At 38.1% G+C, this 26,569-nt stretch overlaps 1 protein-coding gene across 8 annotated transcripts in view; it reads right to left on the bottom strand.

Moving 5' to 3' along the window:
- Window positions 1–26,569, bottom strand: part of RARS2 (arginyl-tRNA synthetase 2, mitochondrial) — an 80,035-nt gene that overhangs the window by 35,833 nt on the left and 17,633 nt on the right. For 3 of the 8 annotated variants that reach the window (XM_082473978.1, XM_082473971.1, XM_082473974.1), the window contains 4 exons: window positions 22,398–22,471; window positions 9,774–9,876; window positions 8,300–8,383; window positions 1,572–1,669 (listed from right to left, as the gene is read on the bottom strand). In XM_082473978.1, the coding sequence (XP_082330104.1) occupies window positions 1,572–1,669; window positions 8,300–8,383; window positions 9,774–9,876; window positions 22,398–22,471 (359 nt within the window). Of the gene's footprint in view, window positions 1–1,571; window positions 1,670–8,299; window positions 8,384–9,773; window positions 9,877–10,042; window positions 10,141–22,397; window positions 22,472–23,050; window positions 23,313–23,601; window positions 23,736–26,569 lie in introns of those variants that run through there. The other 5 variants (XM_082473975.1, XM_082473972.1, XM_082473973.1 and 2 more) reach the window with 5 other exon arrangements.

Below are 26,569 nucleotides of genomic sequence, written 5' to 3'. Positions count from 1 at the left end.
ATCTCTAATAATGTTCAAGAGCTGTCATCCTGTCAGCTGTACCCTGAAAGTGATCCCTTTTCTTTTTTGGTTACCTAAGAACAATTCATAGATTAGATGGTTTTATTGATGGCATATAAGAAAGTTATCATGAAGACTATTTAGAGGCACATTAAAATGTCAGGCTATTTCTCTGGTAATTTTAAATAATACGCATTACATGTAATGGACCTTGTGATGTTGGATTTGAACTGGTAACATCAGTAAAAATTGAGTTCCAGTAGTAATAAGCACTCCTACAGCCCAGAACTTGGCTTCTAAATACCTTCCTCACAAAAAGGAACCAGGACTTCTTGGGGGAAATGGACAATTCCAGGTCTGAGTAAGACTGGAACATCTTATGCCAAAAAGAAACGTACAGCAAGGCTTAAGGGGACATGCAAAGAGAATAAAGGAGCCTAATCTGGGATAATTTGAGTATAAAAACCAGTAATTTAAAAACAATCTTTTCCATGATCCAGCAATCCCACTTCTGGGTATATATCTAAAGGAAACAAATTATCTTGAAGAGAAATCTGTACTCTCATGTTCACTGCAGCATTATTCACAACAGCCAAGGTATGGAAACAACCTAGGTGTCCATCAGTAGATGAATGGATAAAGAAAATGTGGTATGTATACATAATGGAATATTATTCAGCCTTAAAAATGAAGGAAATTCTGTCATTTGCAACAACATGGATGAAACTGTAGGGCATTATGCTAAGTAAAATGAGCCAGACAGAGAAAGACAAATACTGCATGGTATCACTTATATGTGGGATCTAAAGACTAAAAAGTCAAACTCCCAGAAACAGAGACTGGAGAAGTGGTTTTCAGGGGCTGGAGGCTGGGGGAAATAGGGAGAGGTTGGTAAAAGGGTACAAACTTTCAGCTATAAGACAAGTAAGTTCTGAGGACCTAATGTATAACATGTTGACTATGGTTGATAACACTGTATTGTATAACTGAAATTTGCTAAGCGAGTAGAACAAATGTTCTCACACACATACACAAAAAAAGTAAATATGTGAGGTGATAGATATATTTACTAATTCAAAGGGGGAAATCCTCTCACAATGTACACATATATCAAATCATCATGCTGTACACTTTATCTTACAATTTTATTTGTCAATTCTGCCTCAATAAAGCTAAAAATATATATACATATATTACAAACACAACAAAGCTTGTTCTCTGATAATCACATTACTCTGAAATTCTTAATATGATAGTAACCATTATCTGTGCTTTAGGAGTCTACTAAAAGGAAGAACTAGATCTTCCAAAAAAAAAAACCAAAAAACCACAAAATGGTTAATACATAATTAAAAAAGAAAAACATAATAATCACTAGGTACTTTGATTAAAGTCCAAAATTTTTATTCATGGTTCAATGATCAACTCACTGTGATTTTAAGGAAATAATATAATCCAGCTGATTTTTAATTTTTCCATGTGTAATTCTGTGAGATACCAGATGATAACAGTAAAACACTCACCTGCCCAGCCAGTTGATTAACCAACACGTATGATGGGTAGGCACTCACCTGAATTCAACCACGATCTTCTTCTGGGGAAGGCCAGAAAACAGTTCACTTTTTAATCCATATTTTGAGCCATCTTCAATCACTTCTTGTAGTACTGTCTGAAAAGTAAAAGGTATGGGATTTAATGAAGAAAAAATTTGCAATTTTCTTAATTACTTTGTTACTGAGAACTAACTATTGCTAATTTGCTCATTCTAATTTATGGAACTGAGAATTTTATAGTATTGTTAGCAGTACCACCTTCTTCTATCGCTAATGCTAGTCAGAGCAGTCATAACACAGGTTAACATCTACGGGGCCTCTGTGCCCTTTTATACATCATGTCTATTCATCCTTATAGTAGCCAATGATGTAGATACTTTACAGATGAAGAAACTGAAGTTTAGAGAGGTAATTGCCAAAAGTCCCACAGCAAATAGAAACAACAAAACCAGAAGCAGCATCTAATATTTATCAAATGCATATTACGTGCCAGGCACTGTACTAAACATTTTATATGTATTATATGGTTCACAAAATTCGTACTTTATTTTTTGCTAACAGTGATGATGCATTTATTCATGTATTTACTTTTTACTGTAGGATTTTGAAATTACTGATAGATTTTTATTTACTCATACTGATTTTTGCTTCACACACAGTATTTGAAGTCCTAAAAATGTAGTTTATGATATGAAGTATTCTACTATCATAAGAGCTGGTTAAGACAGTCACTTTGGGACTTCCCTGGTGGCACAGTGGTTAAGAATCCACCTGCCAGTTCAGGGGACATGGGTTTGATCCCTGGTCCAGGAAGATCCCACATACTGCGCAGCAACTAAGCCCGTGCGCCACAACTACTGAGCCCGTGCGCCTGGAGCCCATGCTCCGCAACAAGAGAAGCCACTACAATGAGAAGCTCACGCACTGCAACAACGCAACTAGAGAAAGCCTGCATACAGCAACGAAGACCCAACGCAACCAAATACATAAATAAATAATTAAAAAAAAAAAAGACAGTCACTTAATGGAAAGGGCAGAGAAGGTAGTAGGAGGCAACAAAGCAACACTTTTAAGAAGCATCTATAGAGTGCCAGGCTCAAGTCTAGATGCTTCTTTCTTATCTTTAAGCCTCACAACCTTAAAATGGGCAAAACTTCCCATTTAATAGATGCAAGAACTAAGTGTGTATTTGCCCAGGGACAAAGAGAAAATAATATTCTCTTCACTGACACTGTGCATTAGGGCATAAAGAGAAAGGACTAATATACAGACATTAAGTACAATAGTGCCTGTCCTATATGACGGACTCATTAAATGTTTGTTACTCCAAGAACATGGGTCACAAGAAGATTGCAAGTGGGAAGGTAAATGTGAGAGGCAATTCATACTCAGATTATTCAAAGGTTAAGGCCTACCCATCCTTTTGACTTTCTATCCCTTTTTATGTTACAGATGGTAGACTCCACAAAAGGTAATAGCAGTAAGTTAGAATTCTCTTTAACAAATGACCCTTGGTTCACTGATTTCGCTGGCATAAACAAAAAAAGGCAACTTTAATAAAAGACTATCTTACATGCTCCACTTCCAAACCATTCACTGACAATTCGACCTACCTGCTAACTAGCTAGCTTTTTTCTCTACCATTTCACTGCAAGTGCTCTCAAAATCAGTATTCTAAATGCCAAACCCAATTGAACACTTAAATTGTATTTAATACATTATTTTTATGAATACATTCTTTTCATAAAATTAAAAAATTAAACAAATTAAGATAAGGCTAAAGTCTAGAGTCCCTTTTGTTCATCTTCCCTAATCCTGGTCCCTTCCTGCTTTCCCCCGGAGTAACTACTTTTCAAGCATCATTTTAGCTGATTACTACTCCCTTCTCCTTGCAACTACCCTGCTTCCTTGGTTGTAGTGACATCATTCTACTGAATTTTGCTTTCCTTTATTTCCTTTGCAGACCCGTCTTCCACTGCCTGCCCCCACTCCCTACCCTGTGCTCCTTTCTTGCTTCTAGCTCCTTACTTTAGGCTTCTCCTAGGTGTAAAGTACTAAGACTTTACTACTTACCTACCAGAATCTTGTGCTAGAATGATATAGTCAACTCAGGATTGAACATCTCTCTCAGGCACTTCAAACAGAATATACTCCTCTTCCTTCAACGTTCTTCATTTCCACGAATTTCACTCTGAACCCCCCAGCTAACCAAGTCAGAAACCTAGGAGGAGTTCCTAAGATCTACCCTTTTCCCTCAACCTCCAGAACCAATCACCTGTTACTCACCGAGCCCTGCTCATGCTATCTCCTAAATATTATAATTTTCCCCTCTGCCCTGGTTTAGACCGTCACCATCTGTCAGCTACACCACTACGAAAACAACTACAACAAAACAATAGCACCTATCTTCTTATATAATATACATATTTAATCAGGTCTATGTTCTGTTTAAAGCCTTCAATGATTCCCTACCACTTAAGAGATTTTATCAGTTTCTGGTTTTTTACTTTACATGCGTATCATTTTTACTTTTAATTTCGAGGAAATTGATTTGTTGAAAGGCACTTTGTAATATCCATAAAAATCACAAGTTAGAAGTGTTAGTTTTTTTTGATGATATATAACTATTAAAATGAAATAAATTTCATAAGTGTAAGAAATACCAAAAAATCATGTGTGCCACCTGTAGTACACATAACACACCACGGAAAATAATGACAGAGGAAAGAGCTGAAACTCTTAGCATGTAAGGACCTTCATACTGTGTAATTTCATATCCTCCCCCATGCCATCCTATGTGCAAATCATACTCAATCACCTCCTGATTTCCAGACAATGCCATGTTTTTGACTGTACTCTGTCCCAAACTGTCCCCTCTGCCTGGAATGTCTGCCCTTGTATCTCCCAAGTATATTCTTTATCTTCATCCCAATTCAAGGTTACCTCCTGTCTCCTTGAGATAGATTTACTATGAGGGAGTGGGGAAAAAAAAATTTACGTATATCTTTCTTTACACTAGGATTGCATCTTATACATGCCCTCATTATATAATTCGTCCCACTGTCTACCCATCACACATTACACTGTGATATTTTTTATGCTTTGCTTTTTTAGATCATAAGCTCCTTGAGGACAAGATACATGCCATTTTGTCTTTAGATTTCAGTAATACAGTCCCTGGCAAATAATAAGAAGGAAGTTTATTGAATTAGTGGGCACAAAGAAGAATGTCAGTGAGCTAGTAAAGTTCTCTGATATTTTAATAGAGTAAGTTAGAGGCCCATCTATTCACCAGTATGTATGTTTAAAGGTAAGCGGTACTCAGTAATGTAAATGTAGGTACATAAAGAATGTATAACCAGAAATTAAATCTTTCAAAGGTTTCACTTTTTGGAATGCTTTAGCAAATTAACGAATATTCCAATTGGCAGGTGCTTTCTGTTTATCCACCACCATTATATTTTCTGTGGATGATTTTGTCACTTTATCTAATTCTTTATTGGTCAATATATATATTTTTAATTTATTTTATATATTTATCTTTGGCTGCGTTGGGTCTTCATTGCTGTGCGTGGGCTTTCTCTAGTTGTGGCGAGCGGGGGCTACTCTTTGTTGCGGTGCACGGGCTTCTCATTGCGGTAGCTTCTCTTGTTGCGGAGCACAGGCTCTAGGTCATGTGGGCTTCAGTAGTTGCAGGACACAGGCTCAGTAGTTGTGGCTCACAGGCTCTAGAGCATAGGCTCAGTAGTTGTGGTGCATGGGCTTAGCTGCTCCACGGCATGTGGGATCTTCTGGGACCAGGGCTCGAACCCGTGTCCCCTGCATTGGCAGGCGGATTCTTAACCACTGCACCACCAGGGAAGTCCCTGGTCAGCATTTCTTGACGGCTCTCAAAAGAACTTCTAAGGAAGCTACCACTACTTGATTGGTCAGTTCCTTAGTCAATAGTTGAAAAGTGCTTAATCATTCATTCCTTCCATGTGTTCAGCTAATTGGCACTACCCATGACTTGAATGCATCCACTGCCTATTGACATAAACTCAATTAGTGAAATAATGAGCAGAGTTAGAGCCACTTAAATCAGTCTCTCTCTTTCTTTTTTTCCCCTTAAGTTTTGGTAGAGCATGCACAGTTGAATTTGGCAAATAAAAATGAATGTGTGCATGCGAAATAAAAAATTGTATTATCCACTGTGTATTTCTAAGGCACACCTAAAAAACAGGATTTTGTTTGCCTTTTTCCTATTTGGTTAAACTCATATATTCTCTTTTTTTTCTCCCCATAAACTGAATTAACTATTATTCAAAGTTAGTTTCTCCTGAAAGTCATCTATAGACTACTCCAGGTAGAAGTTTGGTACCAAAGTGACAGTTCTTCACAATGATAAGTTCTTCTAGCTTTGAAAAATGTATTATCCAGTCTCAGAGATTGGGCAGTTCCTACTACATTTAATTTCACATTTTAGCCTCCTACCTTTGATGATGATTTATATGAAGACATTATAAGCTATTATTAGTGATCCAAACCTAAGCTAACATTTAATCATCTCTGGTGCTGCCAGTGCTAGTAATTCAACTGCAATGCATGAACAGATATATTTTATGCAAGGCTAAGTTTGTACATGTGGAAACAACGATAAATTCATAATTCTCTGCTTGAGGAGTAAGTTTTGGACATAGATCATTGGCTCCATGTGAATCTCAGTAACTTTAACATGGAAAAAAAAAGTTTTATAATGGTCCTAAGAAGGGTTGAATTTTCTTGATAGGATCTGAAAACTTCAGACATGCAAATGAACATTGTTTAAGGCCTGAAAATAATGGAGCCAGGTGTAGAAGAAATTAGGCTTTGAGCAGATAAGAATTATTATTAAAAAATTATAACACAGGTACATTCAATACTCCTTTTTTCAGACTATGGGTGTTCACTGCTCTAGGATGTATCTTTACTGTGACACTGAGCAGGCTACTGTAAGCAATCTGCTTGTTCCTTTAAAGAAAGTCACACTAATATCCAGATCCTCAAAGCTACAAGGAAGGGAGGGTTTCCATGTGAGAAACAGTAGCTGGACCTCAAAGCCCTAACTCTTTCCCTCTGTTGTCAATTGAGAAGGACTTGGGAATATATTTAATAAGTGAGCTAGTGGGCATCCTTAAACAGATAAAATCTCCTAGTTAATTAATTGTAATAAAGCATGAAAATTCATGGCCATTGAAAATTTAAATTATTAACTATGCCTTGCCTCGAAATATAAACTATATTTCTTTCAGCTAAGCTGGCTGTAAAGGCAAACTCCATCTACTGTAGCACATTTTCCCATAGTAAAATTGCCTATCAAATGGCCTAAAGTTTGGAAGGCATGTTGGCAAGTTCCATTTCTCCTTCCATAAACACTGAGGCAGCAACTGGAAGAAAGAGTCACTTATTTAAAAATGGTACATTAGATTCACTGGTTTGCTAAGTTGACACGAAATGTTATCAAGAGCCCAACAAGTTGTAGACACTTTTTAAAAAGCTCAAAACAAATTTTTCTTGTCCTTGTGACAGATTTTGGTTTAACAAGTTTGTCTTGAAGTAACAGTGAAAAAAAGGTAAAAGAAAAAAGTTCAAAGATCTAGAGACAAGCATGAAACACTAACTCTCCTTCAGAAGAATTATAGGGCTGATGGGTAAATGTCTGTAAACTATATAACCTTGGGAAGAAACTATATTATTAGAAATTTTGGTTTTACAGTTATTTTCAATTCAAGACCATAGCATATACTAAGTCTGACCAATCCAACACTGGTGTGTATTTCTTTTTTTAAATTAATAGACCAAACCATGCATTATGATAAATTTTAAAGTTCAACTGAGATAAAACTCAACAAATGGTCTCATATCCAGGATGACTTGTCCTCCATGGGCTCACTCAAGGGAGACCCAATTCCTCTATGAGGTTTCCCCAACTCCCTCAGGTCATCCAGATTTTACCATCTCTGATGTTTCTAATGCTTATTGTATCAATCACTTTTTAAAAAAAATTTTGTTTTATTAAGAGAACTGTCTTATGGTTTCTCTTATATAAATTTTATGCTTCCAACAGATTATAGGCTACCAGAGAGTGAAACCAGCAGTACCTTTCTTGTATTCAATATGGAGTCCATTAATTCATTTAACCATAGTTATCTCGCACCTACTGCATGCCTGGCACTGCGATAGGAACCGGGGATGTGAGAAAAACAGATGCTATAAGCCCCAGTGGAAATTAGAGTTTAAAGAGCAATAGGCATTAATCAAATTGGGAATTCCCTGGCGGTCCAGTGGTTAGAGTTCTGCACTTCCACTGCAGGGGGCACAGGTTCGATCCTTGGTCAGGGAATTAAGATCCTGCTTGCTGCGTGGCACAGTCAGAAAAAAAAAAAAAAAAAAAAGAATAAATAAAATAAATAAAAAATTAATTAAAAAATAAAGTTATAGAAAAAAGATGTAAAATAGCAACTACAATAAGTTTTGCAAAGGAGACATATACAGTGTTATGAGCGTATATGAATGAAGGGGTAAGAAAGGCACTGCTAGGGAACATCAAGATCTGTAGGATAAGCAGATTTAACTCGGGGTGGCACTCCAGGCAGAGGGATCAGAATGTGCAAAGATTCTGAGGCAAGAGGAGGCACAATAAGTTTTAAGAACTGGAGGGAAACCACTGTAGCTGAAGCAGAGGGAATGAGTGAAGGTGCAACAGCTGCAACATAACCCATTCTTACCTTTGTTAATAGTTCTCTGTTTATTTTGAAATTTACAGTCCCTGGACCAGTGCTGATTTCACTCACCACCGTGTCACATTTTAGCTGAAAAGATAACAAATCAAGTAAAACAGGCATGTTATGAAATAGGCTTAATGAGCTTTGTAGTTCTAACCCTATCGGATTGGCTCCCAAGGGCAGCAGGTGGGTCCTCTCTCACAGTCATCGTGTCTGGACCTCGGCCTTAGCCCGTCTCCCCAGTTCCATCATTCTTTTGCATTTACATGTTTTCTTCTTTTCCAGGCTAGAATGCTACTCTCTATTCAAAATCTCTCTCTTCCTCTTTCCCATTCTCTCACTTCAAATTCTCTTTCTAACGTGGAAAAAAGGGAGCATCACTTTACCCCCACCCTATGTACCCTGACCTGCAATGAATTCTTTTTATTTCATCCGTCTTGCATGAGAGTGACAGAACATGACATTCTGTCAAGGCATCCGCTAGAACAACTCACACCCACACATAAAATGTAAATAATTTAAATGCTCGGTCTTCAATGGATACGCTTTACATTTTTAACCAACTAGATGTTCAAAGCACCTGAGATACCCATGAATCTTGAAGAAATACCTGCTGTCACTGAGGAGCCACTAGCCTTTATTTCTGAGAACTCACAGGAGGAGGAGGAAATAAATCTTATAATTAGGATAATTTTATTCCTGGTATACTTCCTGATAAAAATCTGGGGTAATTTCTGTGGTCAAATAAACATTTACTTAGCTACCAAAGCTCCTTTATCATAGTCATTCTTTAAACATTTTTTTCTATGAAAGTGACTTTCATTGTTTGGACTCTTCAGTGTGCCCATGCCCTCCTCTGTGTCACATGTAATAACCTTATTTTAAAAAAAAACTTCCCCCCAAACCTGCTTTTCTAAAGGTATCACACTAACAATTTAGACGTGGTCATTCACCACAATCCTTTCAATTCCTCTTTTAGATACGGAACCCATCAGAGAAATTAGAAATGGAAGAGGTTTGTTAAATCACCTAACCACTTCTTCTCCGCAATCATGATTCTATTTACATCTAATCATTTCTTCTCATATTTTAACGTTCATCTTCCCAGAAACTTATTTTAAAAATTGCAACCCACTGCTCTAATTTATCAAGCTTGTTCTACTAAATTCAGAAGTCCATCCAGCTTCAATCTGTAAATTTAATTAACACTTCAGTCTTCCTGTAAGTAGTTAATCAAAAAATTGAATAATGTCAGCTCAAGAGGAATGTTTTATACCTAATTTCAAAAACCATCTTAACCTTACAGTATGCAGCTAAAATAAATTTAAATTATACTTTTCAAGGTGCCTTGAACAAAAATGCTATTAAATTCATTATTATGGCTGAGATAGCCTGCAGAGATAGCTTGTAGAGTAGTTTTTTCTTTGAAATACTACATTTATTATAATGTCAAAAAGAGATAATAGTGCTAAAGTACCTTCTCTGCCAGTCTCATGGCTTGAAGTTGAATATCTGGTCTTGAATGGCCATTGTTGTGTTCCAATAGAGAATCCACAGAAAGCTGAAAGTCAGCTACTTCTCTAAAGACAGACATTGAAACAGGAAAAGGCTGTTACCTTAAAAACATTACTAGTGTAACAAACAAACAAATGAAAAAGACTAATTAGTCTGTGTTCTCTACATTGACACAATTTTATCAGAAGGAATTACACTTTCAAAATATAAAGCAATCAGAAATATCATCACCTTGTATTGATTTAGAACTTTATCTTGCATCACCTTACAAAACTCTTCCTCTTCCATTACCTAGTTGTAGCTTTATGGTATCTCTGTGGGAGAGGCAGAGCAACCACCTTATTTGATAGATGTGAAAAATGATGTCCGGCAAGTTCAATGTCTCCCCTAAAAATCCTCCTGCAACTAATAAGCAGACTCAGTAAAAAGCTCAAGTCTCTTGACTGCTTCTATCAGTACAAATCTTCTTCCACTATTCCACATGCTTCCTTCATTCAAGTCCCTTCATTGACCTTCAAGTGACCAACGCACAATTTTTAAAAAATGTTGTAATCTGAGTTTCAACATGAGAGGAAGAATATTCTTCTTAACACTGAGTAGTTCCTTAAGGAGATAGACAGTGCTGTTCTTTTCATTGGGTTGGTGATGAAACAATGCAAAAACAAAGAAACCAAGAAAGAAACACAAAGCAACCGATTAGTGAAAACAATCATTTGCTTCAGAAGAGCAGTTATCTCTAGGAAAGGATGGTAGGGAGTGGAATCAAAGAAGTATATACAGGTGGCTTCAATGGTATCTGTAATGTGTGATTTCTGAAAACAAAAATTTGGAAAAAAATTAAGACCTGACATTCAAAAGTGAGCATGAGTGTTCATTGTATTATTCGCTATAAATTTTCTGTAGCTTGAAATCTTCTAGGTGTAAAAATAATTTTAATTAATATACAAACATCCACATAATTACCAACACTGAACATCCTCTGATGTTTAATAATGAAGTAGAGAATGAGACTTTATGGGCAGGATAAGTGGGTTGAACCATTATCTGTCTAGCCCATCTGTAATGCAAAATAGAAGAGCACAAATCACTTCCTTCTTACCACTCTTGAAATTCAGGCACATGTCTAAAAAATTCTGTGTGGCTTCTGATCACATTAAAGAATCTAGTCAATAATGACCATTAAGAATTTTCCTGAGCCTTGATAAGTGACCAGGGCAGCAGAGTAGGAAGACCCTGAGCTTCCTTCCTTCCACATGCACACCAAAATTGCAGCGATTTACAGAGCAACTATCCATGAAATCCACCTGAAGACTAGGAGAAATTATCTCCTACTGCTAAGGTAGGAACCACAATGAGACTAGTAAGAGGGGCAGAGATGTGGTAGAGTCAAGACCCACAAACTGGAGGATAATTACAATTACAGAGGTTTTCTCCAAGGAGCAAAGCCCCACACTGGGCTCCCCAGCCTGGGGGTCTACACTGGGAAGATGAGCCTGTAGCATGTTGGTTTTGAAAGCCGGTGGGGCTTACTTTCAGGAGAGCCAGAGGACTGTGGGAAATATAAACTCCACTCTTAAAGGGTGCACACAAAATTTCACAAGCTCTAAGACCAGGGCAAAAGCATAACTCGAAAGGAGCATGAGTCAGACCCACTTGCAGGTCTTGGAGAGCCTCCCAAAGAGCAGGAGGCAAATGGAGCTCACCCTGGGGACAGAGACGCTGACAGCAGCCAATTTAGGGAGCTCATCCCATGAGGACGCTGGTGCAGGTACGCGCCATTTTGAAACCCTCCCTCTAGCTTATTAGTGCTGGGACCCAGCTTCATGCACCAGCCAGTCCTCACCACCCCTGGGATACCCCAGGCAGGGACCTGGCCCCACCCAGCAGTGGGCTGACACTAGCCCAGGGATCCCCAAGCTGCCAGAGGTGGTCATAGGACCCTCTTTACCCACTGGGGTGGACACTAGCCCTGGGACTCCCTGGGCCCTGCAGCAAGAGACACAGCTTCGCCCACTAGTGGGCCAGCATTAGACTCTGGATCCACTGGGACACATCCCCACCCAACAGAACGCTGACATCACCTCCAGGATAGCTTGGGCACCTCAGCCAGCCATGTCAGGATATGACCACACTCACCAGTGGGCCATCACCAGCCCTGTCAAGAATCGACCCTGCCCACCAGGAGGCCACCACCAGCCCCGGGACCACCCAACGCCATGGCCCTATCCATCAGCAAGCTAACACTAGCTCTGGGACTCTGAGCCCTGCAGCCAGCCACCCCAGGACTTAGCTCCCCACCAGAGGGCCAGCACTAGCCCCAGGACCCCCTGCAGCTCTGTAGCCAGTCGCCTTCTGAACCAGCCCTGCCCACCTGCTGGCCTGCACCAGGCCCTGGACTCCCCTGGCAACACAGCCAGCCACACCAGGACCCAGCCCTCCTGACCAGCCTGTCAGCACCAATAATTGGACACATCAGGCCAAGCAGCTAGCTGGGCAGGGACACAGCCCCACCAGCTGAAGGTCAGATGTTTCAGGATCTCCAGAGCTGCCAGCTGCCCTGGGACTTGGCCCTGCCCACCAGTGAGCAGGCACTAGCCCTGGAACCTACTGGGCCTTGGCCCAGCCCCAGTGGGCTGACACTGACACTGGGACCACTAGGGCCTCGCAGCTACAGATGCCAGGACCTGGCTCTGCCCACCAATGGGCCAGCACTAGCCCTAGGACCCATTGGGGCTCCGAAGCCAGTTGTCTAGCGACCGGGTCCTAGCCATCTATTGGTTGGTACCAGGACCAGGACTCCCCTGGCCATGAACTCCACTGCACCAGGATCTGGCCCCACCTACCAGTGACTGGCAGCCTTCACACAAGGCAGGGCCTGGCAACCCACTGTCCTACCCACAAAAGAGCCAGGCCTACTTGCATGCCCAGAGTAGTCAGCCTGCCACAATAGAAAGACCCAAAAAGCCCACACAGGGGACACCTCTAAAGCATATGACTCTAGTGACCAGAGGGGAGCGTGCTGCTAGGACCCACATGAAGTTTTCTACATAAGGTCACTTGTCTAGAATAGGAAATGTAACCAACCTACCAAATACACAGAAATAAAAACATAATTAGACAAAATGAGGTCTCAGAGAAATACATTCCAAATGAAGGAACAAGATAAAACCCCAGAAGAAGAACTGAGTTAAGAGGCGATAAGCAATCTACCCAATAAAGAGTTTAAGGTAATGATCACAAAGATGCTTGGGAGAATGGATGAACAGAGGGAGAAGTTTTAAACAAATAGAAGATATAAAGTAGAATCAAACAGAGCTAAAGCATACAACAACTGAAATAAAAATACACTACAAGAAATTAATAGGAGATTAGATGATACAGAGGACGGATCAGTGAATTGGAAGAGCAGTGGAAATTACTACTCTGTGGGCTGAAAAGGAGGGAGTGGATGATATATTTACAGCAACAAAACGGAAAAAAAAACCTACAACCAAGAATACTGTATCTAACAAGGCTTTCATTCAGATTTGAAGGAGAGATCAAAAGTTTTACAGACAAGCAAAAGCTAAGAGTTCAGCACCATGAAACTAGCTTTAAAAGAAATGTTAATGGGATGGAAGAATATTGTTAAAATGACCATACTACCCAAGGCAATCTACAGATTCAGTGCAATCCTTATCAAAATATCAATGGCATTTTCCATAGAAAAAGAATAATTCTAAAACTTGTATGGAAACACAAAAGACCCAGAATAGCCAAAATAATCTTAAGAACAACAAAGCTGAAGTATAACACTCCCTGATTTCAAACTATGCTACAAATCTACAGTAATCAAAACAGTATAGTACTGGCACAAAAAGAGACATATAGGGACTCCCCTGGTGGCGCAATGGTTAAGAATCCACCTGCCAATGCAGGGGACACGGGTTCAAGCCCTGGTCGGGGAAGATCCCACATGCTGTGGAGCAACTAAGCCTGTGCACCACAACTATTGAGCCTGTGCTCTAGAGCCTGCGAGCCACAACTACTGAAGCCCATGTGCCTAGAGCCCATGCTCCGCAACAAGAGAAGCCACCACAATGAGAAGCCTGTGCACCACAACGAAGAGTAGCCCCCACTCGCCGCAACCAGAGAAAGCATGTGCAGCAACGAAGACCCAACGCAACCAAAAATAAATAAATAAAAAACAAACAAAAAAACCAGACATATAGATCAATGGAACAGAATAGAGAGCCCAGAAATAAACCAACATTTATATGGGCAACTCATCTACAACAAAGGAGGAAAGAATATACAATCGAGAAAAGACAGCCTCTTCAATAAATGGTGCTGGGAAACTGGACATTTACATGCAAAAGAATCAAACTGTATTACTCTCTCACACCATGCACAAAAAAGAAATTCAAAATGGATTAAGGACTTAAACGTAAGACCTGAAACAATAAAACCTGTAGAGGAAAACATAGGCAGTACATTCTTTGACACTGGTCTTAATAATATTTCTTTTGCATATGTCTCCTCAGGCAAGGAAGGCAAAGCAAAAATAAACCAATGGGACCTAATCAATCTAAAAAGCTATTGCACAGCAAAGGAAACTATCACCAAAATGCAAATCACCTACTGAATGGGAGAAGATATTTGCAAACAATATATCCAACAATGGGTCAATATCCAAAATATACAAAGAAATCATACAACTCAACATCAAATAAACAAACAACCCAATTAAAAAATGGGCAGGGTTCCAGGATTGACATTTTTCCAAAGAAGACATACAGATGGCCAACAGGCACATGAAAAGTTGCTCAACATCACTAACCCTCAGGCAAATGCAGATCAAAATCACAATGAGGTATCATTCCTACCTGTCAGAATTGCTATTACCAAAAAGACAACAAACAATAAGTGTTGGCAAGGATGTGGAGAAAATGGAACCCTTATGCACTGTTGCTGGGAATGTAAATTGGTGCTGCTACTATGTAAAATAGTATGCAGATTCCTCAAAAAATTAAAACTAAGCTACCATACAGTCTATGAATTCCAAGTCTGGGTATTTATCCAAAGAAAATGGAAACACTAATTTGAAAAGATATGTATACCCCTATGTTCACTGCAGCATTATTTACTATAGCCAAGATACAGAAGGAACTTCAGTGCCCATCAATAGATGAGCAAATAAAGAAGATGTGGTATGTGTGTGTGTGTGCACACACACACACGCACCACACACTGGAATATTATTCAGCCATAAAAAGAATGCAATCTTGCCATTTGCAGCAACATGGATGGACCTAGATGGTATTCTACTAAGTGAAATAAGTCAGACAGAGAAAGACAAATACTATATGATTTCACTTAATTGCAGACTCTAAAAAACAAAACAGATGAACAAACATAACCAAACAGAAACAGAATCATAGATACAGAGAACAAACAGGTGGTTGCCAGAGGGGAAGGGTGTAGGGGGAAGAGAGAAATAGGTGAGGAAGATTAAAAGGTACAAACTTTCAGTTACAAAATAAATCAGTCACAGGTATGAAATGTACAGTGTGGGGAATACAGTCAATAATTACGCAATGCCGTTGCATGGTGACCAATGACAACTAGACTTAACATGATCATTCTGAAATGTACAGAAATCACTATGTTGTAGAACATGAACAGTGTTGTAGGTCAATTATACTTCAAAAACAAACAAACAAGCAAACAAACTAACAGACTCCTAGAAAAAGAGATCAGATTTGTGGCTACCACAGGTGGGGGTTAGGGGAAGGGGTAATTAGATGAAGGTAGTCAAAAGGTACAAACTTCCAGTTATAAGATAAATAAGTACTAGGGATATAATGTACAACATGACAAAGATAATTAACACTTGTATGTTAAGAGAGTAAATCCTGAGAGTTTTTATCACAAGGAAAAAAATTTTTTTCTCTACTTCTTTAATGTTGTCTATAGGGGATGATGGATGTTCACTAAACTTACTGCGGTCATCATTTCATGACAATATGTACGCCAAATCACTATGCTGTACATCTTAAACTCATACAGTGCTGTATGTCAATCATATCTCAATAAAACTGGGGAGGGGGGAAGGATTCTCCTGCGCCTTAATCCATTATCCAGCAGCCTAGTGTGGATTACACTTATCAACCCAAACTCATCTACTGACATTTGAGGTGTAACCGAAGACCCAAATTCAACTATTAATCAGTGTCTGTGTGCTCTTGGGCATGTTGCTTAATTTCTTTTGTAGCACAGTAAAATGGTGATGATAATGGCGCCTACTTAAGTTCTGGTAAAATAATCCTAGTTCTGATGTTAAATAAAAATGTTAATACAGCCCCAAGCCATGGGGAATTATTCTGTCTGTAGTTCTTCACTTACTGGATTGGTTGGCAAACCATTCTGTTTCTTTTCTAAGACTATTCTCTAATGATTACATAACAATTTAATTTTCTAAAGATTAACTTTAATTGTGGAAACTCATATAAGGTTTGAATATATTTATTCTTACCAAAGAACTCTGTTTAGTCAAGTATTTGTGCCAATAATGTGGGAAACTGAAGAAATTAGTCTAACAAAATGGGAATAACACAAAGATTTTAAAAAATAAAAACCATATAAAGTTAAAATAAGAGCTATAACAGCAATATTAATTGAAAATAAAGATTTGAATGTACCAAAGATTAAATAATGATTTGACATATAGCTAAGATGCTTTCTTTTTTTTTGAAATTGAAGTATAGTTGATTTACAATGTTGTGTTAATTTTTGCTGTACAGCAAATTGATTTTGTTACACATACATACATATATACATACATTCTTTCTGATATTCTTTTCCACTATGGTTTATCTCAGGATATTGAATATACTTCCCTGTGTGGGATACTTTATAAAAGGTTTAATATGACCATAAACCTACAGGATGGCTCTCAAACATCCAGGAAAACCCAAACAGGTCACATGATTTTCTACAGATGGTTTAAAAAGTTAAGAGTACGAAGTATCCAAAATTTTATTTGAGACATAAATAATAAACTAATTCAATTTAAAAATTCTCAATAAAATCAAATATTTTCAAGTAGTTCAGTGGTATAAGGACAAATTTAAAAAATCATCCTTTTAGGCCAATAATAATGATTAACACCAATTTATTAAACTAAGAATATTTAAAACACAAATTCTGAATTCGGTGCTGGGTTATTTGCTAGTATGAAAGGACCCATAGAGAAGTAAATGCTTCAGGGAGGTGAGGGTAATCAACCAGACTTGATCCCAGTGTTCCCTTTTGGGAGATTTTAATTATACACCCACCAGAAACTTTTGCTTTGTCTATTTAGTGAAGTAATTTTTTAAAAATTGAAGTACTGTATAGTTGATTTACAATATTGTGTTAGTTGCAGGTGTGCAGCAAAGTGATTCAGTTACACACACACACACAAATGTGTGTGTGTGTGTATATATATTCTTTTTCAGATTCTTTTCCACTATAGGTTATTACAAGATATTGAATATAGTTCCCGGTGCTATACAGTAAGTCCTTGTTGTTATCTATTTTATATATAGTAGTGTGTATCTGTTGATCCCAAACTCCTAATTTATCCCTCCCTCCCCCGCTTCCCCTTTGGTAATCATAAGCTTGTTTTCTGTGTCTGTGAGTGTTTGTTTTGTAAATAAGTTCATTTGCATCATTTTTTTAGATTCCACATATAAATGATATCATTTGATATTTGCCTTTCTCTGTCTGACTTACTTCACTTACTATGGTAATCTCTAGGTCCATCCATGTTGCTGCAAATGGCAATATTTCATTCTTTTTTATGGCCGAGTAATATTCTATTATGCACGTGTGCACACACGCACACACACACACACCATCTTCTTTATCCATTCCTCTGCTGATGGACACTTAGGTTGCCTCCGTGTCTTGGCTACTGCAAACAGTGCTGCTATGAACATTGGGGGGCATGTATCTTTTCGAATTACAGTTTTTGTCTTTTCCGGATATATGCCCAGGAGTGGAATTGAGTTTTTTTTTTTTTTTTTTTTTTTAACAAATCTCCATACTGTTTTCCACAGTAGCTTTACCAATTTACATTCCCACCAACAATGTAGGAGGGTTCCCTTTTCTCCACATCCTGGAGAGGCAATTCTTGAATGTGAACTATGTGAAAAGTCAGAACTGAAACAATCTAAATGTCCATCAACAGGGCAGCGTTAAGAGTAAGCCATTGTTGGGCTTCCCTGGTGGCGCAGTGGTTGAGAATCCGCCTGCCAATGCAGGGGACACGGGTTCGAGCCCTGGTCTGGGAAGATCCCACATGACGCAGAGCGGCTGGGCCCGTGAGCCACAATTGCTGAGCCTGCGCGTCTGGAGCCTGTGCTCCGCAACAAGAGAGGCCGCGATAGCGAGAGGCCCGCGCACCGCGATGAAGAGTGGCCCCCCTGCCACAACTGGAGAAAGCCCTCGCGCAGAAACGAAGACCCAACACAGCCATAAATAAAATAAATTAAAAAAAAAAAAAAAAAAAAGATGGCTAGCAGGACATCAGAGCCGTTTTTAAAAAAAAAAAAAAAAAAGAGTAAGCCATTGTTAAAAAGTGGTATTTTCAAAGAAATGATGCCAAGAGAAAGGGTTCCAAATCATACATACAGTTGTTTTATAGCTATGACTTTTTTAAGGCTGAAAGACATATTCAAAGAGAAAAGATAAAAGATATACCAAATTGCTAACATCAGTTGTCTTACTGTATGTAGTAAGAGTATTGGGGAGTTTTTCTTCTTATTCTTCTGTATTTTCCTGAATTTCCTTAAGGTTATGTTTTGCTTTCGTGACAGAAAAACTAATTAAAAAAAAATCCCTTTAAAATGACATAACATCTAGACTATGAAAAGCAGCTGTCAAAATAGTCCACTGTGAAGCAGGAGAGTGGGTAGGGGTGTAGACAACACAAAACTGGCTATGTGCTAATGATCTTGAGTGATGGGCACATAGCAGCTCACTAAACTATACCCTCTACTTTCATATCGTTTATAATTAAAAAAATAAGTTTAAAAAGCAATAGCTACTTCCCCACTACTTCTGAGAAGTTGTTGTGGTTTCAGACTGAAATCCATAGATCTGAGTAGTACTGGCTGGTAACAAAGTTACTAATTCTGTCTACTACAAGCAGTATTAAACAGGAATTTCACCACAGTTGAAAATACAGCTGGGACTTCCCTGGCAGTCCAGTGGCTAAGACTCTGCACATCCACTGCAGGGGGTGTGGCTTCAATTCCTGGTCAGGGAACTAAGATTCTGCATGTCGTGGCCAAAAAAAAAAAAAAAAAATTCAGCTGACTCTTAAACAACCGGGGGGAGTTAGGGGCACTGACCATCTGAGCAGTTGAAAATCCCAGTGTAATTTTACAGTCAGCCTTCCAAATCCACGGTTCTGTATCCACGGTTCAACCAACCATGGATCATGTAGTACCATAGTTCAGGCTAGCTGAAAAAATCCATGTATAACTGGACCCATGCAGTTTAAACCCATGTTGTTCAAGGGACAACTGTATAACTGAATTAGGAGACCTGAGCAAATGGATTCATATCACATTAAATAAACCAAATTAACAAAAATAAAATTTCTTAATTCTCCTGGCATGTTATAGCGTTTTAGAATCAAGTTAGAAATATAGAACAGTTAGGCTTTTGACTTCCCTGGTGGTGCAGTTAGTTAAGAATCCACCTGCCAATGCAGGGGACACGGGTTCGATCCCTGGTCCGGGAAGATTCCACGTGCCGTGGAGCAATTAAGCCATTGCGCCACAACTACTGAGCCTGGGCTCTAGAGCCCGCGAGCCACAACTACTGAAGCTCACATGCCTAGAGCCCGTGCTCTGCAACAAGAGAAGCCACCGCAATGAGAAGCCCGCGCACTGCAACGAAGAGTAGCCCCTGCTCACCACAAGCAGAGAAAGCCTGCGTGCAGCAATGAAGACCCAACACAGCCAAAAAAAAACCACCAAAAAACAAGAACAGTCAGGCTTTGTTTTAGTACTCTAAAGAATAACTGGGTTTATGAAGGCAAAGCTAGGGATTTCCTTTGTTGTAAACAAATTTAATATGCAGAATTTTAGACTGGTAGCCTAGAAAAATTGAGGTCCTCCCCAATATTTATTTTCTATAAACCAAAGTCCTGGTATTTCAGATAGTTAAAGTGGAGCTACCCAAAGGAACTGCAAGCAGGTAAAGAAAATCTTATTCAAAAGAGGGGCCAAGACAACAGGCGCATGGAAAGATGCTCAGCATCACTAATTATTAGGAAAATGCAAATCAAACCAATAATGAGATATCCCCTCACAAAAAGGTGAGAAATAAGTGTTGGCAAGGATGTGGAGAAAAGGGAACCCTCATATACTGTTGGTGGGAATGTAAATTGGTGCAGCCACTATGGAGATTCCGCAAAAAGTTAATAGAACCACCACATAATCCAGCTATCCTACTTCTGGGTATTTATCAAAAGAATATGAAAGCACTAATTTGAAAAGATAAAAGCACCCCTATGTTTACTGCAGCATTATTTACAATAGCCAACGCATGGAAACAACCTAAGTGTCCATAAATGAATAGATAAAGATGTGGTACATATATACAATGGAATACTACTTAGCCATAAAAAAGAAATAATGCCATTTGCAGCAACATGGATGGACCTAGAGATTATCATACTAAGTGAAAGTAAGTCAGACAGAGAAAGACAGCTATTGTATGATAGTGCTTATATGTGGAATCTAAAAAAAGGGTACAAATGAACTTATCTACAAAACAGAAATGGAGTTACAGATGTAGAGAACAAACTTATGGTTACCAGGGGTAAGGTGGGGGAGGGATAAGATTGGGATTGACATATACACACTACTATATATAAAATAGGTAACTAATAAGGACCTACTGTATAGCACAGGGAACTCTACTCAATACTCTGTAATGGCCTATATGGGAAAAGAATCTAAAAAAAGAGGGGATATATGTTTACGTATAACAGATTCACTTTGCTGTACATCTGAAACTAACACAACACTGTAAATTAACTGTACTCCAATAAAAAATTTTAAAAAAGGAGATGTGGTATATATATAAACAATGGAATACTACTCAGCCATAGAAAAAGATGAGATCTTGCCATCTGGGACAATGTGGTTGGACCTCGAGGGTATTACGCTAAATGAAATAAGTCAGACAAAGAAAGACAAATACCGTATGATTTCACTCATATGTGGAGTATAAGAAATAAAAACAAAGTAAGTGAACAAACCAAACATGCAGCTACAGAGACAGAGTGGTGGTTACCAGAGGGGAAGGGGTGGTGCGGCAGGGGGGTGGGTGAAATGGGTGAAGGGGATCAATTGTATGATGACACATGGAAACTGAAGTTTTGGTGGTGAGCACGCTATACTATTTAGAGAATGCTGTGCGCATGAAATTTATATAATGTTATAAGCCAATGTTACTTCAATTAAGAAAAAAAAAGAAACAAAAAGATGGGCCAATACAGTTCAGCTTATTAAAGGTCTTTGAAACATAAAATAAAAACTGAGACATTCCATTATGCAAAATGTCCTTTACAGATTTTATGAAATAGGTAACTGGTTTGCATCATTACATCAATTTACATATAATTATATGGCCCATCTTTTGGTCAGTGGTTGCCTCTGTTCTTGGAACTCAGTATAGATGAAGCTGTAGCAGGCCATTTTAAGATGCTCTCTTTTACAAGGACATACGTAGCCTTTCTCTTTCTTTTCCACTTATCTCTTTGTCCTATTCTGGGAAAAAGAACATTCATTCTACTCAATCTTAAAATCCTGACAAAGTTAAGGGGACAAAATACAAGGACATAATGGTATAATGATAATGGTATCATTATATCATAATGGTACAATGATACCTTAAGCTTAGGGCTTAAATGCTTACTATGTAGCTAATTTCTTGTCATTATTAATTAACTGAGAGGGTATTTTATCCAAGTATTAAAGTTTTCTAGCCAACTCGTAAACAGGTATCAATGAGAATGACCAAACTCACAAAAGATATCTCTCTGAATCCAAGAAGCAACTATAGGTTGTATGTAGTCCTAACCAGTAATTCTCTATCACTGGGGGGCCTCGAATGGAAACAAGCAAAAAACCAAAACCTGCAAAAAAAATCTAGCAGGTAAATATGGTACAATAGTATTCAAGTATTAGATAGGTGGAAAATCTCTAAGATCCCTTCAAAAACTGATTTTCTAACTACAATCTTAGTTCTTTTATTTGCTGTTACAGAATTAAATTTGAACTTCGTTCCAAATTTTTCTTAAAGACTGCCATAATTATAGTTATTAGAATAAACATCAAGACAGCATGAGAATACAAATATAATCTGCCATGTCAGTATGTAAAATACAGATTTTAATTTTATTATTTAAATCCATGGGAATAATAGGTTAAATCATATATTAAGGTTAATTTCAAGGACTATTCCATAAATTGAAGAGTAACTTTTTTTGTATACTGACAAAGCCAGTAACATTCTAGATCATTACAAATATATTATACTTAACTCTTTTCTGGAAATTGGAACTGCAGATATTGACTTGATCAAGTATTCTGGAGGAAGATCCAACACTCTTGAAAGCTAAAAATCAAAAAGAACAAACAGCACAAGATTGTTAATATATTTGTTCCAGATTCAATAGAATGCTACTCAACAATTGAAAAAAAATATTGAGACACAACACAAATGAGCTACAAATGCACTATGCAATGTGACAAAAGCCAGACTCAAAAGGCTATATAATGTATGATTCAGTTTATTTGACATTCCGGAAAACCAAAAACTGTAAGGATAAAGATTAGATCAGTGGTTGCCAGGGGTTGAGGATGAGAAAAGGGTTTGACCATAAATTGCCAAATAGAACTGTTTACCAAAAAGGATGAATTTTATATTTATAAATTTTAAAATAGATTTTAAAAACTTTTTATTTACTTATTTATCTATTTTTTACAAAAAGAGAAGGGATGAACTGCTGGGACCAAAGATAATTTGCTTTTTAATTCATTCATAAAATCTTTTTGTGTTAGGCACTGTTTTAGGAGTTGGGGATACAGCAGTGAATAAAAGAAACAAAAATCTCATGCTATTTAAATAAACAAGCAAACAAATACATAATGGGGGGAAAATCTGACCCCCAGGCTCTATCAAAAGTTTACTCACTTGTTTGTTTGTTTATTTACTTATTTATGGCTGCGTTGGGTCTTCGTTGCTGCGCGCAGGCTTTCTCTAGTTGCAGTGAGCAGGGGCTACTCCTTGTTGCGGTGCGCGGGCTTCTCACTGAGGTGACTTTGTTGCGGAGCATGGGCTCTAGGCGTGCGGGCTTCAGTAGTTGTGGCATGTAGGCTCAGTAGTTGTGACTCTCAGGCTTAGCTGCTCTGCGGCATGTGGGATCTTCCCGGACCAGGGCTCGAACCCGTGTCCCCTGCATTGGCAGGCGGATTCTTAACCACTGCGCCAACAGGGAAGTCCCTACTCACTTGTATTTTTGAAAAGCTCACTGAATGATTGTAATGCACAGTCATAGTTGTGAACTATTGCCTTCATCAGGAACTCAAATTATGCCTAATTTTTCTTTGAAACAATCCTATGACTTTCATACTATTATAGCCTTCATTTCATGAATGATGAAACTGAAGTACAGAGAATTTATGTAACTTGCTTAGGTGGAAAAGCTGGGATGTAAACACAAGCTATCTATAACCAGAACCTACCTTCAACCCCTATGTCATATCAATACCCTTTCAACAAGAAATGCATGAAAACTAAACAGTGAAAATAGCAGTACAGCCATAATGAATTTAAAACTGTCTCATCTTTCTTGCCCACTTCCTCAATCCTTACGCAGCCTCTGCAATGGACAAGTCATGGCTCATGAGAGAGAAGGGAAAGGGAGTAATGGGGTAAATAGGAAAAGTAAAGAATGTAAGAAGCAATCTTAATCTTCCTCAGAGGGGTCTGTAAGTGTTCAAAAGGAAAGGAATAAAACTAAAGTCACTATCTCCATTATTAGTAATAATATTTACCCTATTATCAAAAGAAATTGTTTGTTGAATTTCATTAACGTAAAAAAAAGGTCAAAACTTGCAGACCAGGAGCTGTCATTTACCTTTAAGATACTCTATATATTTCTGCTGATCAAGTATGTGTTGATTCTTAAATTTAAATCTCAGAGTACAGTCTTTATTCTTAAATTCTAGCCTTTAGGAACTGAATTACTGTATCCTTTACAAAAAAGCCTTTTTTTCCTTAAGATACTTTCCCAGAAGTGGATAAATACTTCCAAAGCACTTACAGAATAAAGGCTGTAACTGTTCATGTTTATATTACAAAATGTTCCTGCCAAAACAGATACATCAGTAATAAAGATTCTATTATAATTTCTCTTAAAAAAAATTCAAATTCCAGTTCCACTTTTACTGTCTATGAGCCCTTGGGAAAGTCATTTTACATCAACAAGCTTAAGCTTTCACATCTGAAAAATGGGGATAATAAATCTATTAATAATAAACTAGGGCTCTTGTGAGGACTAACAAAATTGTGTCATGTAATAAGCACGTAATAAATATTATTTCCTTCTTCCTTTAAAAGGTTTTATTTTGGGAGACTTCCCTGGCGGTCCTGTGGTTAAGACTCTGCATTTCCATTGCAGGGGGCATGGGTCAGGGAAATAAGATCCCGCATTTTGGACATAATGTCTTTCAAACTTACCCATAACCTTCTCCTATAAGACCTTCTGCCTATCTTAGATATAACTAAACTCTGCTGGAAAAAAAAAAAAAAAAAAGAATGTTGTTCACCATCCAGTTATACATGGATTAAGTCGTTAGCCACTGCAGTTTCTGACCGATAATGAACCCTGAGAAGAGTTCAGGACCAAAAACAGGATGAGGCACACTGTACTGTGGAAAAACAGGCCCCTTAGATAGTTCTATGTACATCTCAGGAAGAATTTTAATAAAACCAGATTCTTGCATCTTCCCATATCTAGAAAAGCACCAAAATCATTAACAGAGATATCCGTCCCTTGTGACTAGCTGTCATCTTTTACTGAGACGTAAGCTTGACTGCACATAATCCCCAGCCAACAATCATGATTAAACTGGCTCCTCCCCCTACCTCTTCGGAGTTTACTCAGAGCTACTGAGTGGCTGTCTCCCAGGATATAGTCATCAGTAAGGTCCCTCAATAAAGCTGAAACTGACAACTCACACCTCTTACACTGTGCATTGTTCATTCAACATAGGCCAATTTTTTAATCTTTATCTCACAAATAAGTTGTGAACTTTGGAATGTAAACATATTACCTAGGACCAACACAAAACATTCTCTGATACAAACTAAAAACTACTTAAAGTTTATTTCTTCTACCATACCTCATTTGCTCCAAAAGAGCTCTGAGGGGGCTTAAACCATAAAAATAAAATGGAGGTATAAAATTGTGCCAGCAAACTCAAGCTAAAGATAATCAGACTTCTTGGCAACCAAGGTGCAAAGGGAATCTACACAGCACTTTTTACCTCGTAAGAGATCCAGCAAGTCAGTAGGAACAAAGTTTTCCTAAAAGTAAATTCTAAGACCAAGTTATATACACATGAAGATGCGTAGACCAAAATAGAAAATACCTTCAATAGTAATTTTACAAAGGCACAGAAACATTCTTATATGATGTAAATTTAAAAAACCAAGAAGAAAGGGAGTGGGGGATAAAGGAGGAATGGGGAGTAACTGTTTAATAAGGACAGTTTCAGTTTTGCAAGATGAAAAGAGTTCTGGAGATGGTTGGTGGTGATGGTTGCATAACAATGTGAATGTACTTAATGCCACTGAACTGTACATTTTAAAATGGTTAAGATAGTAAACTTTATATTAGAGAAATACAAATCAAAAATAAAATGAGGTACCATCTCACACTGGTCAGAATGGCTATCATTAAAAACTCTACAAAACTCTAACAAATCCTGGAGAGGATGTGAAGAAAAGGGAAACTTCCTACACTGTTGGTGGGAATGTAAGTTGGTACAGCCACTATGAAGAACAGTGTAGAGGTTCCTCAGAAAACTAAAAATAGAACTACCATATGATCCAGCAATCCCCCTCCTGGGCATATATCCGGAAAAGATGAAAAGCCTAATTTGAAAAGATACATGCATCCCAATGTTCACTGCAGCACTAATCACATAGCCAAGACATGGAAGCAACCTAAAAGTCCATCGACAGATCAAGGGATAAAGAAGATGTTACATATATTCAAGGGGATACTATTCAGGCATAAAAAAGAACGAAATAATGCCATTTGCAGCAACATGTATGCAACTAGAGATTATCATACTAAGTGAGTAAGTCAAAAAGAGAAAGACAAATACCATATGATATCACTTATATGTGGAATCTAAAAACATGACACAAATGAACCTATCTACGAAACAGAAACAGACTCACGGACATAGAGAATAGAGTTGTGGTTGCCAAGGGGGAGAGGTTTGGGGAGGGATGGAGTGGGAGGCTGGGTTTAGCAGATGTAAGCTATTATATATGGAATGGATAAACAACAAGGTCCTACTGTATAGCACAGGGAACTATATTCAGTATCCTGTGATAAACCATAATGGAAAAGAATACAGAAAAAGTATATATATGTATACATGAATCACTTTGCTGTATAGCAGAAATTAACAGAAC

Source organism: Balaenoptera physalus (assembly GCF_965194825.1).
Source record: "Balaenoptera physalus genome assembly, chromosome: 9".
NCBI classification, from domain to species: domain Eukaryota; kingdom Metazoa; phylum Chordata; class Mammalia; order Artiodactyla; family Balaenopteridae; genus Balaenoptera; species Balaenoptera physalus.
The sequence above is the reverse complement of the archived record's forward strand: the minus strand, read 5'-3'. Positions and strand labels throughout refer to the sequence as shown.